General features: G+C 34.4%; 2 protein-coding genes across 3 annotated transcripts; one reads left to right on the top strand and one right to left on the bottom strand.

Annotated features, from left to right (window-relative positions):
• The first annotated feature begins 7,665 nt into the window (after positions 1–7,665).
• On the top strand, positions 7,666–12,445 carry LOC125205240 (transcription factor MYB124-like). Of its 2 annotated transcripts, none has more exons than XM_048104072.1 (14): positions 7,666–7,891; positions 8,108–8,162; positions 8,268–8,441; positions 8,532–8,578; positions 8,696–8,752; positions 8,855–8,927; positions 9,247–9,302; positions 9,398–9,577; positions 9,664–9,719; positions 9,956–10,101; positions 10,476–10,618; positions 10,694–10,911; positions 11,053–11,198; positions 11,731–12,445. In XM_048104072.1, exons 3-14 carry the CDS (start codon positions 8,367–8,369, stop codon positions 11,833–11,835), a joined length of 1,302 nt encoding a protein of 433 aa, XP_047960029.1. In that variant the 5' UTR covers positions 7,666–7,891; positions 8,108–8,162; positions 8,268–8,366; the 3' UTR covers positions 11,836–12,445. The 2 variants fall into 2 exon arrangements, with proteins under 2 accessions (XP_047960029.1, XP_047960027.1); XM_048104070.1 differs by having other exon boundaries at positions 7,667–7,891; positions 9,664–9,779.
• Positions 12,446–13,007: 562 nt separating this feature from the next.
• Positions 13,008–16,186, bottom strand: LOC125205241 (UDP-galactose/UDP-glucose transporter 3-like). Its single transcript, XM_048104073.1, has 7 exons — positions 15,959–16,186; positions 15,566–15,663; positions 15,347–15,477; positions 14,811–14,841; positions 14,338–14,441; positions 13,903–14,024; positions 13,008–13,604 (listed from the first exon to the last, which is right to left on the bottom strand). Exons 1-7 carry the CDS (start codon positions 16,060–16,062, stop codon positions 13,196–13,198), a joined length of 999 nt encoding a protein of 332 aa, XP_047960030.1. The 5' UTR covers positions 16,063–16,186; the 3' UTR covers positions 13,008–13,195.
• Positions 16,187–16,489: the final 303 nt, after the last annotated feature.

Here is a 16,489-nt window from a genome sequence, read left to right as displayed (position 1 = left end):
AAATCATTTAAATGAAATCTCTTGAGCTTTTCTTTTTGTAACCCAGTTTGAGAGAGAGGCTCCTCCTAAAATCATTATCATTCTCATGTATATATCAAATCAATATTCAGTTTCCATCATGAATATACATGCTCATGCCTTTTTCCTTTTTATTATTCCTCTATATATAATACAAATTTTTATATACATGAATAATTAGGGGTGCCCCATTCAAGTACATTGATTAATCTTTTTATGTTTCTTCAATGTTTTGCACCGCTGTCCAAAACCAGCAATCAAACTGCAAATAACTGCATTCAGATTTATGATTAGTGTATTCGGCTCCTATAATCATGACTACTATTTTCAAAAGAAAACAAAGGAAGATAATTGGACATCTTAATTTAACTATATATGGTCATAATAAACCCTAAAAATTAAAACGGTCCAGTAATTAAATCACAGTTATCATCACACTATTCGATGTTAGCCAAATCTTTGAACTAAAAGTTACTATGATTAGTCATGTATTAAGGACAATGAAGTAATTCATTAATAATTATGAATAGGTTATTTTCATGAGAGAAAAATTTGGCGTTTAGTCTGATTAAGTAAAAGTAGATTTATGGTGGAAAATGAGGTGTAGAAAATAGCAAAGTTTTACATAGGGTTCCATTCCATTATATTGAAAATGGTGTTATTACAGTCTTTGAATTTGAAGGCTGGCTTTGTGGGACAAGGCGCAACCGACCTTTCACTTGTAAAATCTTACACACACGCCTTTTTAATGGTCTTACTACTGATCATACATATTCCCTCTTTCAGAATCAGAATCATGCTCATATAGTCATATGCACGTACTCCTTCCATAAAAATATGTCCACTTTCTATTTTTGTCCGTCCTAAAAAATATGTGCATTTTATTTTTGAAAAATTATATCAATTTAATAATGTAGGTCCCACTATCCACTAACATTACTTTAACTACTACCATTATTCTCCTCTCTCTTACTTTACCATATCATTCTCTTCTTCTCTCTTACTTTACCAATTTTGTCTTAATTCTCATGCTATATCCATTGCCCATATTTTTATGGAACGGAAGAAGTATTTATTTACTGGGTATATAAATATATAGTACTAGTATATACTATATACTATTAATATATAGGAGATGGATCATTATAGGACTTTTCTTAAAATTAGAAAAAAAAAATTATATCAGTTCACAAATACATTAATGTCAATTGATATTACAAAACATAATTTTATAAATATATATCAATATTTGACTCAATATGAAGCTGATATATTTATATTAATGTATCATAGAACTGATATGATTTTCAATTTTCAAAGTTTTTCCAGGAATCGCCTACCGTCCTTCATTCAAGATGAATCTTTTTAACAAGGCGTAAACAAGAAAATACAATGGTAGCCAATATGCATCACAATCGATATTTTTTATTTTATTATACCATCTCTCTCTCGGCGGGAATGATCGCTGTCAAGAAATAGACGAGTGAGAAGGGCAATATATATAAATATATGATATTACAGTTGTTTAATTTGGCACATAGCATTGGCCATGGTTCCCACCATTCCAACAGACTCCAAAAAGATGGATATGATATGACCCAAGCACAACCAGACCTTTCCCTTTCCACGCCACGTGGCATCCATCTAGGATGCCTTGTCATCCACTAACTAATATTCACCGCTTCCATTTATCATTTGTTTTCTTGAACGTCAATAATAGTGCGTAAAAAATTACATATAGTACACGCACAATTTACACTCTGTGCAACGCATCATAGCATGAGCGAACTGTACTTCGTATAATTCGCAAAGCTACGTGTGTTGTACACGCTAATCATAGGTAGTTCATAATCAAATTCAAGTTGTTTAGGAGTTGAAGAAAAGCTGGAAGGATCCATTGATAGAAGTCAAGTTAAACAAGCATCTAGCTAGTTTTAGATTTTGAATCTTTGAAGAGATAAAATTTATGATATTTGTGAAGAATAAGTTATAAAATAGGCATTAGTGATCAATATTTGAATGAATTTATACTCTTTTTCACTGCGAAAGATATATTTCTATAATTTGTCAAACACAATGTAAATTCATCGAGAAATATGTTAGATGTGATGCAATATTCTTTTATATTTGAAATGTAGGGCTTTAAAATTATACATTGTTTCAAGATATAATGCTTTTAATGTTATTTTATATTTTTTATGTGTTACGTAATTATTTGTTGTATGGCTCGGATCCTAAATAAAAAGCTCTTGGCACGTCATTGGACGTTGCGCGCCCACGCAATGGCCGACGCGGAAATGAAGTTAAGTAGGGGATAAATTTTCAAAATTCTACCTAAAATAAGTTTTTAGATAATTTAGATGATTAATAAGGACTTTTATATAATGATATGTATAAAATATGAACAAATTTTAAATCTTTATAATAGAGAAAAGCTAAAAATAAATTAATTAGGGGCTAAAGCTCGCCCCTCCCTTATACAAGTAGTTCTTCTGCCCATGCGCCCACGTCACTAGTTATGTGGATTCGGCTGTCATATATATTATGATTGTTTTTTATTTGTTTTTTTCTTAGTTTTGAAAGTTGTTTTTGTGTGTAAAAATAGTCATGTGATTCATGTACTAGAGAAAAATTGCTACGGAGTCCCTTATATCTATTTCCTACATTAATTATTGCATATATGATGGTGCTACCTTCACCATCGCTTCATCATTCCTTAATCCTTATATTGTTTGGTTTAAATTTTTTGAGAGTGAACTAAATCATTTCTATTTCATTTCCTTTCGCTTAAATTTTTTGATAGTGAACTAGATCATTTCTATTTCATTTCCTACATAAGTATATACTTGATAAAATAAGGTCTCCAACAACTTTCATGAAAGTGGAATATTTATGCATTAATTAACATATATACATATATAGTAATATAAGATGGGGTTTTCAACGAAATATCTAGAGTGGAGGGGCTGCCGAATTGATGTAATGTCCAACTTCATACCAATCTACAACTTTAGCTTTTATTATTTGTGTTTGAATTTTATATATACCTTATTGGCCGGCTATGTCATACCCCACACAAAATATTTCTAGTTTTAAATTGAATTAGGCCTCATGATTTTGAGCTATGGATAGTGATATAGACGGGGTTAGGTTTTGTGTCACCTTTCTTTTTTTATTTTCTTCATTTTTAATTCTGTGGTGTATCACTTCGTGACAAAGCTCTTTGTACTATAGTACATCGTGATCAATGTATATTGAGAGTGAGAGGTCATAGCTATTGGTTTGTGATTTGAAAAATATGGGTTTCGAATAAAATTGTCCTATTTCTTTTTTTGGTTTCTTTGATTAATTAATGTTGCATGCACTAGTGTACCATTGTAGGTGATTGATTGCGTTGATATATGTAGTTAGTGGTATTTTTGTATAGTTGATGGGTTTATAATCTAATAATTGGAGTGGAAATTGTCAAAGATGGTATGTAAAGAAGTTCATCTATCATGTTATACTCGAGCATAGAAAACTAGTATGGGTACAATGACACCAACTTCGTTTCTATATATAGTGACTTAGGTGTGCCGGATAAATACAATTTGATAAATAAAAATGTATTGTAAATTTGTAACAACTTGTATGATCTATACTTTCGTTTTGTTTATTAGATTTTTATACAGTTTGTTATTTTAATAAATATTAAATTCTTTTTTTATGAGAGAAACACATGCTAAAACACACTTACCTTTAATTTGATCAAATTCTTATTTAACGAGGTTAGTTGATATGTTAACTTTTCTTTATCTACACTTTGAGTCATAATTAATTAATTTAGTTCCACAACATATGAAATTAAATACTACAAATCTTATGAAAAACTAATAATCTCTAATTAAATTCTATTGATTCAAATCAAAACTCAATTCTCATCGTTAACTCAGGGGCGCACTATGATCCATAAGACAAATTATGTCCAAAATCAAAGCAAAGCTCAGCCCTTGGATCCTTAGATTGGATGGTTGTGATCATAATATCCGAGCTACATTATTACACTAAAAGCGTTACATTATTAACTGGGTTACATTATTAGATTGCACAATCTACATTATTAGACAAAAGCGCATTACATTATTAGCCGAGCTACATTATTAGACTACACAATCTACATTATTAGACGACACGTGTCATTAATCCGACGGTTACATCACAAGATCCAATGTGTGAGATTTGCTTTGATTTTTGATAGAATTTCACTTATGGACCTGATCACATCCCCATTAACTCATGTTCTTTCTCTGAAACCATATGTCCATATATAAGAGCATTGGTGACGAGTGCTGGATCTCAAAATGTGCGGTGCGGTCCAACCTCGTGTGTTGTAGGTTATGGTGGAGTGGCCTGAACCAGCGGTGTGTGAGCGGTACAACATAGTGGTCTGACCCTGAACGCGGTTGCATTGCGGAGCGCTAGAATGAACAGCAAAATGATTTTTTTTTAAAATAAAAGATTATGTTTTTACTATTTACCAAAAAAAAATTCGTATGTAAATATAACACCAAACAATCATAATCGTAGACATTCCAAAATTCCTCTAGAAAATAAAAAAAGGATATAAAAAATAAAGTTGTGGCCTGATTTCGGATATGAATATTGGAGGTGTGATACGACGCAGAATAATGGTGTGGCCTGGTCAGGTCTGATTTCATCTCTTTCATACTATTGCATTTCAAATTGAAATAAAAAGGTCTAGAAAAACGAGGCCTTCCTCTTTGCGGCAAAAATAAATACATAAATCAAAGGATTTTTAATGATAAAGCTTAACCAATAACCAGTAGCTATTGTATGCTTTTCCTATTATGTCCTTGTTCAGTTTAGTGAACCTCAAGATGATTATATCCGAAATTCTAATTAATCAATAACTTTCAGCAAGATCAAAATTCGAAACCTATTTTATTTTATTTTATTGTTGAGCATGTTTAAAAAAAATTGAGAATACCTACGCCATAATTATACGCTATATTTGCCGAATTATTCATTAAACAAAATCATTTTTTAAGTTAATGTTCTTTCGCTTCATAGGATTAAGAAACTTTTAACATTTAATATATACTTATTAATATAAAAATTCATAAAAATTGGGATGCTTTATTTAAAATAATATGATATCCATATAAGGACCATATTGACAATCATGCTTAAGATCCGGATTATTTTCCTAACGCGGCAGACACAAATTTTGACTTCAACCAAAAATTTAATTCAATTAAAGTTTATCCTCACTTCAAAGGGCAAATGTGGTTAAACACAATTTGCAAAATTAATGGCTTTTGTTCTTGGATTATGTTCGACACTGACACATTGTTATATTCATATATAGTGCTGCTATTGTTTTGGTTGACCAACTTGCATACTTAAAATTTAATACTCCTAATCATGAAAATAAATATATATTCATTCCTATAATTCTATTTGTAAATTCAGACGTTGGTTTAATTCTTTCAAGATTTCCAATTTTGTAAAATGTATTATTTTTAAATTTTAAACTAATGGTAACATTAAATAATAAAGAGACATTTAATTTGATAAAGTGTTTGTAATTAATACTTAATTATATTTATATTTTTTTGGTCACTATAAATTTTTTGTTAAATTAATTTGGTTGTTTTAATTTTTTGTTAAACTAATGGTACCAGAAGTTTCTTATTCAAAAAATATCAGAACTACCTTAATAAATTAATTTCGAAATTCATAATCAAGGGGATATCTCTCCGTCAATAAAAAATAGTCTCTTTTACTATTTTTGGATGTTAAAAAAAATACAAGTACTTTTTCTAAAAATGAAAATTTTATCTCCAATATTTACTTACTTTACTCACTTTTTCTCCTACTCCAATACTTACCTATTTTTTCTTCTTCTCTCTTATTTTATCAATTTTTTTTATTGAAACTCGTATCATCCATAAATGAGACTATTTTTTATGACTATTTTTTTGTAGACGGAGGAAGTAGTTGATTATTTTATGATATAGAAGCTCGTCTTTAGATTCCCAGAAAGAAGAAAAAGAAAATTGAATGAAAAATACGTTTGTGTCGTGATCTGTTGCATATTGGCAAACTAATAAATAATAATTTGCGTTAATACAAAATGCAAATCACATCAAACGGTGCATTAGTTAGTTGACTCTCAATGAATATATTCCTATATATTTCCATTTCCAAAAGTTGTTTGGATTGCATGCTATCCTTATATATATACTCTATATAGCTAGCGCATTCCAATCGACAAAACAAAAATCACTATAACCAAAATGTGAATATCAATGATAAATTTGAAGATCAACATTGATGCTTGATAATTAATTAAGGAAGGTACGTAAACAAGTTTAGGGTCCATGCTAACAAAAAAGAAAAAGGGTTAGATTGCATGCTCAAATTTTTTCGTCTTACCAAAACTCATGGTGTTGGTAGTGTAGGAACTAGTACCGACGACAGCTTGAAAGATCGAATTTAGTGAAATTTTTATGTACTTGTGTTCCAGAGTGAATGACTATAGAGAATGGTTGAAACCTAGTGAATCTTAACGATAAAGGAACCCTTGATGGTCCTAATGATAGTTCTTGCTCTCAACATATTTGTCCCGTCTACTCTCAACTTATTGAGATATTTGGTCGTGTGTCTTCTTGGTGCTAATTAAAACATTTATTTGAAATTATATTTTGAAGGATAATTACGTTAAAATAAACACATGCACACAACGCACACAGTGGCAGTGGCTCTCCTAAAGAACACATTTTTGACTGTTTGAATTTGAAACTCAAAAAAAAAGGAAATAGGAAAATAAATGTAATCAAATTCAAGGTATATATATTTAAGGAAAAGAATAAATATTTTCACATTTATTGATCGCAGATTGGATAAATGGTCAGAACCAGGCTGGCCAATCACCAGAATGTGGGAGTTCATTCTTTATATCACGTGGCTTGTACCCACTAACGCCTTAATTCCCTGTACTACTCATTTCAATTTTATTTCTCGACATTCCTATTAATTTCAATTTTATATTTCTACTACTAAAATCAACTCTAATTTGAAGATCGAAATCCCGAATTAATACTGTAATAATTTCATCATTTATTCTTCTCTTGCCATTTAGCACATGTCATATTTTCTAAATTTGAAAACATTTCACCATTAATTACGGTAATAATAAAATAAGTCCGCTATTAAAACTATTTCAAATATTTTTTCTCTATTTTATACTCTACTAAACTTGTTTTATCTCCAAAATTAGTTATTTTTAGAGACCGGAAATTTTGAAGTGAAAAAAATATGGATTAAAATGAATGACGATCATCAAAATGGAGGCGCGTGAGTACTAGTTGAGTCACGAAGAAATCACCAATTTATGAATGTGTGTGTAAAAAATGGTGGTAGTAGCTGCAAAATCACACACACACACACAGAGTGTGACAGTGAGCGTGGAGTGTGGGGTTAGTGCATTAATTATAGATTCATGGATTTCAGCGTTATTTTATTTACTTCTTTTTTTTTCTTCCCTTTTTTCAAACTTCACCCTCATTCATACCCGCGCTCAAAAGCAAGAATCCGTTGATTATTTTTTGAAATTTATTGCACAAAATATACTCCCATATACAATAAACATAAAAATGAATAGCACCCCACATTTCCATCTTTCTCTCTGAGAGAGAGCCTCAGCCTCCCCACTTTTGGACAGCGAGAAAGCAACCCTCATCTTTTTCAACCCCATAAAAAAGCACCATCCCATGTTTTTGTTTTTCCTTTAATTCTTCGTTTTCATGTATTCATGTATGTATCTACTATAATCTTTGTGGAATCGCCACTTTTTCAAATCTCGAGGCAGGTATTCAGTGGCAATTTTCCCTTTTTTTTTTTTTTCATGGATAACTTAGTTTACAGGGCATACATATATATGAAGTGAGTGATATGTTGTTACCTTGCGTAATCAAGAATCAAGATTTTTTTATTTTTTCATTATTCAAATCTTGAAAACGGAAAACCCTGATTAGAAAGGGGTGAGCTTTTTTTTGCATTAAGAGTGTTTGCTGTTTTGTTTCAGACAGCAAAGGGGGTGAGGAAAAGGCCAGAATCCTAGGCAAAAAAATTGGTTTGAGGTAAAAGACTAATTTTTTGTTGATGTTGTTCTGTTCCGTTTTGAGAGGTGAACAGTTTCTGTAAAGAGAAAAGGGGTTAAAAGACTTGATCTTTTTTTTTTCTAGGGTATTATTCCAATTGTTGTTTTTTATATAACAATCCACAAAAAGAGTGTTGCCCTTGAGCATGCAAGAAAGGGGAGAAATTTACAAGTTACAGAGAATATGAAGAAGAAGGTAAATAGTGGCAGTGATGCATCAAAGCAGAAAGAGAGGCATATTGTATCATGGTCTCCAGAGGTGAGACAGATTCTACCACTTTTGATTCTTTTCCTTATTGATTTGCTTATTGGTCTGATGGAGTTATTGATGAATGTTTGATTTTTTTAGGAGGATGATATTCTGAGGGAGCAAATCCGGCTACATGGGACTGAAAAGTAATAATCTTGCTAACCTGTGTTTAAACTTTAATAACAGTGTGAATCTTGTGTTTGCAGGTGTTGTTTTTTATTGATTATGGCTGATTAAAACTTGTGGTCTGGTTTTTATGATAGTTGGGCTATTATTGCTTCGAAATTCAAGGATAAAACAACTAGGCAATGTCGACGAAGGTTGGTAGACACAGGCGTCTTCTTCCTCTGTTTTGTCTACTAATTCATTGTTACATTTTTCTAATTGGAATTAATGTTTGGTTTGAATTTGTTTATATGTAGATGGTTCACTTATTTGAATTCTGATTTCAAGAAAGGTGGATGGTCGCCTGAGGAAGACGTGCTCTTGTGCGAGGTAACGATGCTCGTTGTTTTCTCTACTCTTCGTCTCTTCCAAGTTACAGTACGTGGTTGCTATTGATAATGTTTTCAAACAGAGCATTTTTTGTTTATCAACAAGTTGAGTTGTTCTTTGTTCTTTGTAAAGTCAGTTGGTGATCTTTTTTGGGGGGAACTTTTGTTGATAGCCTAGTTTGTTTTCAGAGTGATTTTTGTTAAGTAGCTATATATATTGATGATTTTGTCTCTAAAGGATAAGATTGATGGTTATTATATATATATATGTAAATTCATATTGTTCGTGATTTTGGTCTAATCATCTAACCGGCTCTCAGGCACAGAAGATATTTGGAAATAGATGGACTGAGATTGCAAAGGTAGTCTCTGGCAGGTAACTGTTTGAAATATAAAGGATCAATCTTTCATTTTGTTGGGTGCTTTTTTCTAATTGCTGCAGTTTAATAAGTGATATCCATGGTCTCCCAGAACTGACAATGCTGTGAAGAATCGGTTCACCACGCTGTGCAAGAAGAGGGCAAAGCACGAAGCTCTAGCAAAAGAAAACAGCACTTCTAGTTATATAAACTTGAACAACAAAAGGGTTATCTTTCCTAATGGGCTTAATGCAGGAGGATCTGAGAGTGCTGCACCTCTTAAGAAGATGAGGTACATTCAATCTCAATTTCCATTATCTCGAAAGGTGCTTTATTGCGTCAATATTCTTACAAGTTCGTCTTTTGCTTGTGATCTAGGGCCTATGTCCTAAATACAGCAGAAAGCCATGGAGAAAACTTACCCAGTGAATGTGGTAATGCCGATCATCTACTTAGGCCCCCATTTTCTGTACTAGCTCAAAATGTCCATAGTTGTGAGTCTAAATCCCCTTACCTTCTCAAAGTTGTGAGTTCAAGAGATCATATACAAAGGAAATGGATTTATAAAAAAAGGAAAAGAAAAAAGTCTAATTACTTAAACCAGCATGACTCTTCATTCTACTGTAAGTTCAAACAGAAGGATAATAAATGTGATTTTCTTTTTTCGCAGCTGGAATTAACAAAAGCCAAGGTACGTTTCTGAAGAAGGATGATCCAAAGGTGCTTGCGCTAATGCAACAAGCAGAACTGCTCAGTTCTCTAGCAATTAAAGTTAACTCAGAGAAGTCAGATCAGAGTCTTGAAAGTGCTTGGATGGTAAGTGCAAAGAGTTTGAGCGCTCGAGACTAGTTGCATTAGATCATACCCTATCGAAATGATTCATACGATGGTCCATCCTACCTCCTCCCACCAATCAATGATTGAAGCTGCAGTGATTCACAAAATGATTTCAAAAAGACATCTAGTTTTCATAACGATAGCTAAAACAATATCCTCCTCAGGTGAAAAGAAAATGGCTAGATAAATTTATGGTCCCCCACAATCCTCCAGTCCTCAGTTACCCTACCATTAACAATTTTTATGCTACTCTAACCTCCTTTCTCCGGTTTATTCTACCCTTCACTTTTTCATTACAATAGCCGCAATTTTTCTATGCATACAACTAAGTTTTTGAGGTGATTGTGGTCCAGGTTCTTCAAGACTTTTTGAAACAAAACAAAGAAAGTGATCTGTACACATTAACAAATCCTGATGTTGATTTTCAACTTGAGAAGTTCAAAGACTTGGTGGAGGATTTGACGAATGACGATGAAGGCAGTAGACCATCTTGGAGGTAACTCACAAGGCAGTCTAGTTTCAGTTGAGATTATTATTCACCTCCACATTTTGTAACCTAAATACTTTTCAGGGAACCTGATTTATATGAATCGTCCACAGCCAGCTCTGAGTATAGTGCAGGGTCAACTCTGCTGCCAATCATGCCAGGAGATAAAGCGGGTGACAGTCAAGATGAAACCTGCTTACTGCACCAGGAAAATGGACATCAAATGCAGCCAGATCAATTAGATCATCAGCAGTGCCTTGCTGAAAGCAGTCGAATATGCCAAACTTCAAGCACAGATGAAGGTACATTATATACCTATAAGTGTATGTATCATACTTAAAAATCCATCTCAACTCGAAGATTTGTTGGTTACCATTCCATCTTAAGATGTGGCAGAATACAGAATTGTTTCTGAATCTCATAACAAATCTATTTCATTGCAGTGAACATGTTGACTTGTAACAACACAAATGATAATGATGAAGCAGTATGTGAGTACTCTAGCACAGAGTTTGGTTCTCCTCTTCATGTAACTCCCTTGTTCGGAGCATTGGCAGCCACAATTCCCAGCCCAAAATTTTCAGAAAGTGTAAGAATTTCATGCTTTTCATCTACTCATAACAAGTAAAATTTTGATGGTCCATGCAGACCAAATTCAGTCTTTTCCCTTAAATTGGTACTTGGTAATGTTATTCGAAACCAACTCAAATTTATGACTAACAATTCAGCCTTTGTCACTTGAACAAAGCATTCAAAACATTATGCATATAGTACAGATTATAAATACACAGCACACAAGTCTGTACAAATTTTAATTTCAGATTCGGATATTAAATAAATTAAACCGGCTACGAACCACCATACAGGTTGCGGAAATCATAGAACTGGAAACTTATAATTTTTCTCCATCATTCGAGTTATCTGCTTGTTTTCCAGAACAGCCTTGATAATTTTGTTTTCCCACTATACTAGAGTGCAAGAGGATTCTACTCATCTCTAGAAGTGTTTTACTTCATTTTTGTCCAGATTGAGAGAATGTAAAAGGCCTAAAGAGTCCCAATTTTGTTTTTGAGGTGGGAAGTGTCTCTTAAACTGATCATTTTAATCATTTGATTTTGCAGGAAAAGCACTTCCTAATGAAGGCACTAGGAATGGATTCTACTTCTCCTGTTGCCAATGCTTCCCAGCCTCCTCCATGCAAGAGGTCCCTACTCCATTGTCTATGACCGAATCACTATGACTAGGCATTGGGAGGTTTCCCGTAGAGTGTAGAATATTTTTGATTCTTTTTGGAGTTCTTTATCCTTGGATTGCAGCTATCTCGACCTTAGTTTTTCTGAGTGGGCCTGGGAGGATCTGATCTCCTTTGGAATATAGGATGCTAAGGAGCATCCTTCATTTTCTTCTGAAGATCAACTGCTGTGATCTGCATCCTGGAGTTTTAATTTCTAATACTCACCTTGGTTCCTTGTGCGTGTTTTCTTGTGGTGTGTCATTTTTTTGTTGGTTTAATGGAACGTGGATACGGCCATCCACTGCGCCAAATGTTCTTTTTGGGCTAGATAAGCCTACTGTACAGACAGATTCAACACTAAAAACTCTTTAGTTATTAAGCGTAGCTATACAGTGGCAACGGAGATTGCCCTTTAGAGAGATTAGAAATAGGTATAGACATGGCAGCCAAAAGAAGAGCAAAAGTTGATCAGCTCGAAACATCTTTTGCTGTGTAAAAGTGTGCAGAGAAGTATGTAATAAGTTTCCATGGCATTGGAAACTCTTTTGGATCATATTAATGTAATCCATACTTATTTTGAGTGTGCAGACATGTTTCTCTTATCTAGTCTACAACATTGTTTCTTCGCAGCTGTTTCTTGAAATCTTGATGCAGAAATGAATGTAAAATGCAGAGACAAAAGGATGAACTGAACCAAGCAAAACCATAGCCATTTATAATTGATTGATACAGAAAGTAGGACTGAATACTTACTGAGTGTGAAGTTTACTCGTGAGCTTCTTGTTCTCGACTCTCTGTGTTCAAGTCTGCAAGTTGTTTGGAGTGTGCTTCTTCTGGGGAAGAGGGGCTGTTATTTAAGTTGGTCAGCCGAGGGACAAGTGTGATGATGATCGACAAAGCAAAAGTTTACTGGTTTAATGGAGGGAAACTTGTACAAGTTAAAGTTTGCTTTCACTGGCAGCCACTCTTCCTTTGAAATTACTGGAACACCCACTGGTTTAATCATCAACGCAGAGCTTCATCTTGCTGTATGATGGGGCAAACAAGTCATTTGACGCATACTTTTTTCACTTAATTTAGAGGGCCTAGGGACCTCAACTTTAGTAGTTGGATAGGATTATTGTGTTGCTGGTCCACCACATCAAAACTTAAGTGCTTCTTCGATTTGCTAAACAATGTTTGAATTTATAAAAAGTTGACTAAGAATTGCGTTTGACATTACATTTTGTAAATTCGGCTTTCCTATGCTCTGACAATATCTAATCAGAAGGAAGAAATAATCCCTACATATCTCACTACTCAAAAAGGAAACAAAATCGCCTCATATCATAGTAACATGATCCATGAGTTGTTTATGTGGACCTCCTCTTCTTCTGCATTCTCTGCGCCCTCTTCCATTTGAGGTATATCTGGTACGATAATCCGGAGAAAACCATGACTACACTCGTCCATTGCTTCTCAGAAAGGGGGTTTCCGCTCAACAGGGAAGACACAACTATGCTCACAAACTTACGGGTTGTGGTTATCGTGGTGTTGGTCAAAGAGCCAAACCGGCTGATGGTTAGGAATATGAAATTTTGGCCTACTGCACCACATAGACAATAGAGAAAAATATCCCATGCTGCTTCTGGATTCTTCTGGCAGAACTGAACTGCGTCGTAGCCAATGGCACCTGGCCACCCGAACATGAATACCAGATTATAGATGGTGCCCCATAAGTTCATTCCCATCATCATGTTCCAAGCGTTTGTTTTAGGATACCTGGAATAACAGCAGTTGATTTCTGTTAATGACTCCAGATTAATACCTGTAAGATGGCCAGCTGAGTAATATATAATCCAGTAACATTATATTAGTGTTCCATAGAATCTGTTCTAGAGGAAGTTTTATATTTATAGATAGCTGATTGTGGATGACGAGAACAAGGGCATATAGTATTATTGCCTTCAGATTTTGATAGCACTAGCACTATTGCACCAATATGAACTTATAAACAGCTTTTTATATAGTAGTACTAGGATTTTTTTCATAAAGTGAAGATGTGACTGCTGGTGTTTACCTGGCCGTAATTGAATCTTGAGTAGCATTAGTGAATCCATCGAAAGCCAGGTTCAGAAAACAAAGCCCATATCCTAGTGGGGCGTTAGGGTGTGCTAATTTGCTAATTGTCTTTGAGCTAGTCTGCATGGATAGGATTGAAACACTTCAGGAACAAAGGGTGCCATAACTTGGCCAATAAGGTTCACTTATGTTTCATGAGGTATAACTAGAAATGTATTCCTCACTGCCCATACGATGAACAAAACAACAAAATGCACATAAAGCAACTAGTTGGTAGATTTTTCAATTTGAGCTTGCTTCCAATGGACATGCACTGGTTCACTTTACAGATTATTAAATATTTTCTTTCAGTATGAGTCTTATTTGAAAATATAATCCGCGTTGTTGATGATTGATGATGAGAAAAAGGCATAAAATACAACCAGGCACTCACCTTAGAAAGTGCAAAAAGCGATACACCACCGGCAACTAGAAGTGAGCAAACGTACTCAGGGACGGTATATTTGATCCCATAAACTAGTGCACCCATCAGCATCACTGCACATAAAAAAAGACACATCTGAGCTTTTACATTTCATCCTTAAAATTTAAATTATCAACACCAGATACAGGATGAAACACAATATATTGACCCAATTACCATCTCTACTGGTATATTCGATAAATATATCCCACTTTTCTATCAGCTACGTTTCAGTATTACTACAATCTAATGACAAGAGTGAAGTACTTAACTAAACTACTCATGGAAATAAGTAGAGCTTTCAATCATAATGAGAGCAAATGCAGGTCTGAATTTTAGCTTATTTTATCATTTAAACTTTTGTTTCCTTAAATAATTTCTATTATTGCTAGAATCAATATCAAATAGAGATTTGCCAATCCAATCAAGAGAAACTGACCCACCTGGAATCATTTTTGAGGATTTTGCCAGAACCTACAGATAACACACCAAATTAGTCCACAATACTTAGAGAAAAATATATAATGTGGCTCTGTTGCCCATTGAAATTGTTATTAACTGGCTGGGTACAAGTGTTGCAAGCATGATAAAGTTCACTGTTATTTTAAAAAATCTAGTAATTCATAAACTTCAGACCCAAACACGTAAAAATGCTGGAATTCATAAGCACAATGACATTGATATTCGGCCAGTGAGCTCGCAATTATCACATAACATTGCACTCTTCTTAAGATTAGCATACTTTGTAAAATGAAAACAAATCCAACTTTAAAAAATTGACTACTTTGCAAGAGTATGACCACAATGGAATGCATCAAGTTCGCAAATATTTAAAACGACAAGCGAATGCATCAAGTTCGCAAATATTTAAAACGACAAGCAAATTGATGGGTGGTAGAACAGGTGAACGCCTTAAAGGGGACAATGTCCAGCTTATCATCAATGCACAAAACAAGAACTTTGGGAGTCAGGAACATGCCTGAGCGGGATAACTAATGTACTTGAGTGCTTCAATTCCCATGGCTGGTCCAATTGTATTAGTAATGCCAGCACTCCAGTAGCTCCACCATGGAGCACCACTCTTTCCACCATCCGACCAAATCATTATCACTGCTCGGAGATAAAACGCCGCCGATTAAGTCCCATGAGAGAGGGAGAGAACAAAATTGACAGCCAAAGGTGTAACTCATGAACTTACTCATAAATGACCATATCAAGCACACCACACTTTGAGCAAGATTTAAGAAAGCCAAGTGCTCAAACCTCTTTCCATCAAGACCGAACCTCTTCGTCGACCTAAATCAACACATTCACCAGTTCAAATCAAACACGCCCCAAATTATATAAGAAATCACATAATTTTGAACACAAAATGCATGAGCGAGCAAAGCACATTGTGATGATGCTATGCTACGAGCTAAATAACTCCATAAAAATAACATGAAAGCCCCCAAATGCAAACATACTAGAACCAATCTAATCGAACCTTTCCCCCCTGGAAATGGAATTACTTATTCTCTTGCAAACAATTAGTCATGGAAAATATAGAAAGTAATAATCGAAGCATAAAAAATGAAATGGCAATGCCTACAGAGTTTCTTGCAGGACGCCTTGATAAATATAAGCCGACCAAATCCCGGAGATACAAAATGCCAGGAGCAATACGCGGCGGAGTCTGGAGCCATGAGACTCCATTGCCGAATGTGAGATCGCCGCCGTACGAATTCTCCGGCGATTATCCTATTTCTTAGCTGCGGTGGAACGTACGAGAATATTCCGTGTTTGCCTATTGATATGGCGACCGAAATTTGTACAGAGGCGAGGTGGAGATTAACTGAATTGACACGAGAAGCTCTCCTACGTGGCAGGTTGTAATTGGCTGGTGTGAGTTGGAGCACGATGTCATTGGCGGAGACCACACATTTTACTGCGCGTGGGTTGAGTCGGGTCGGGTCGAGTCTCCTTAGAGATTGGATCTGTATCATACTCGTTCGTGTGACACTAGTTCAATTTAATCCAAAAAATAAGTGAACTAATTCAAATAACTTGTTCAATGTAGAGGGTTATAATTGAAATTTCAAATAATAAAATTCTAGTCCAATTCACCTGCATTCGATTATTT

This window comes from Salvia hispanica, chromosome 2 (genome assembly GCF_023119035.1).
Source record: "Salvia hispanica cultivar TCC Black 2014 chromosome 2, UniMelb_Shisp_WGS_1.0, whole genome shotgun sequence".
In the NCBI taxonomy this organism is placed as follows: domain Eukaryota; kingdom Viridiplantae; phylum Streptophyta; class Magnoliopsida; order Lamiales; family Lamiaceae; genus Salvia; species Salvia hispanica.
Note: the sequence above shows the minus strand (reverse complement) of the source record. Positions and strands in the feature narration are given on the sequence as shown.

Bases quoted from the DNA above. Each gene is read 5' to 3' on its own strand.
- LOC125205240 (XM_048104070.1), top strand. From the start codon at position 8,367: ATGAAGAAGAAGGTAAATAGTGGCAGTGATGCATCAAAGCAGAAAGAG. The intron at 9,303-9,397 runs GTAACTGTTTGA...ATGGTCTCCCAG, and splicing joins GCAAAGGTAGTCTCTGGCAG to AACTGACAATGCTGTGAAGA. The intron at 9,780-9,955 runs GTGAGTCTAAAT...CTTTTTTCGCAG, and splicing joins AGCTCAAAATGTCCATAGTT to CTGGAATTAACAAAAGCCAA.
- LOC125205241 (XM_048104073.1), bottom strand. From the start codon at position 16,062: ATGGAGTCTCATGGCTCCAGACTCCGCCGCGTATTGCTCCTGGCATTT. The intron at 14,842-15,346 runs GCATGTTCCTGA...TGTTATCTGTAG, and splicing joins ACATTAGTTATCCCGCTCAG to GTTCTGGCAAAATCCTCAAA. The intron at 13,605-13,902 runs GTAAACACCAGC...CTGTTATTCCAG, and splicing joins CAAGATTCAATTACGGCCAG to GTATCCTAAAACAAACGCTT.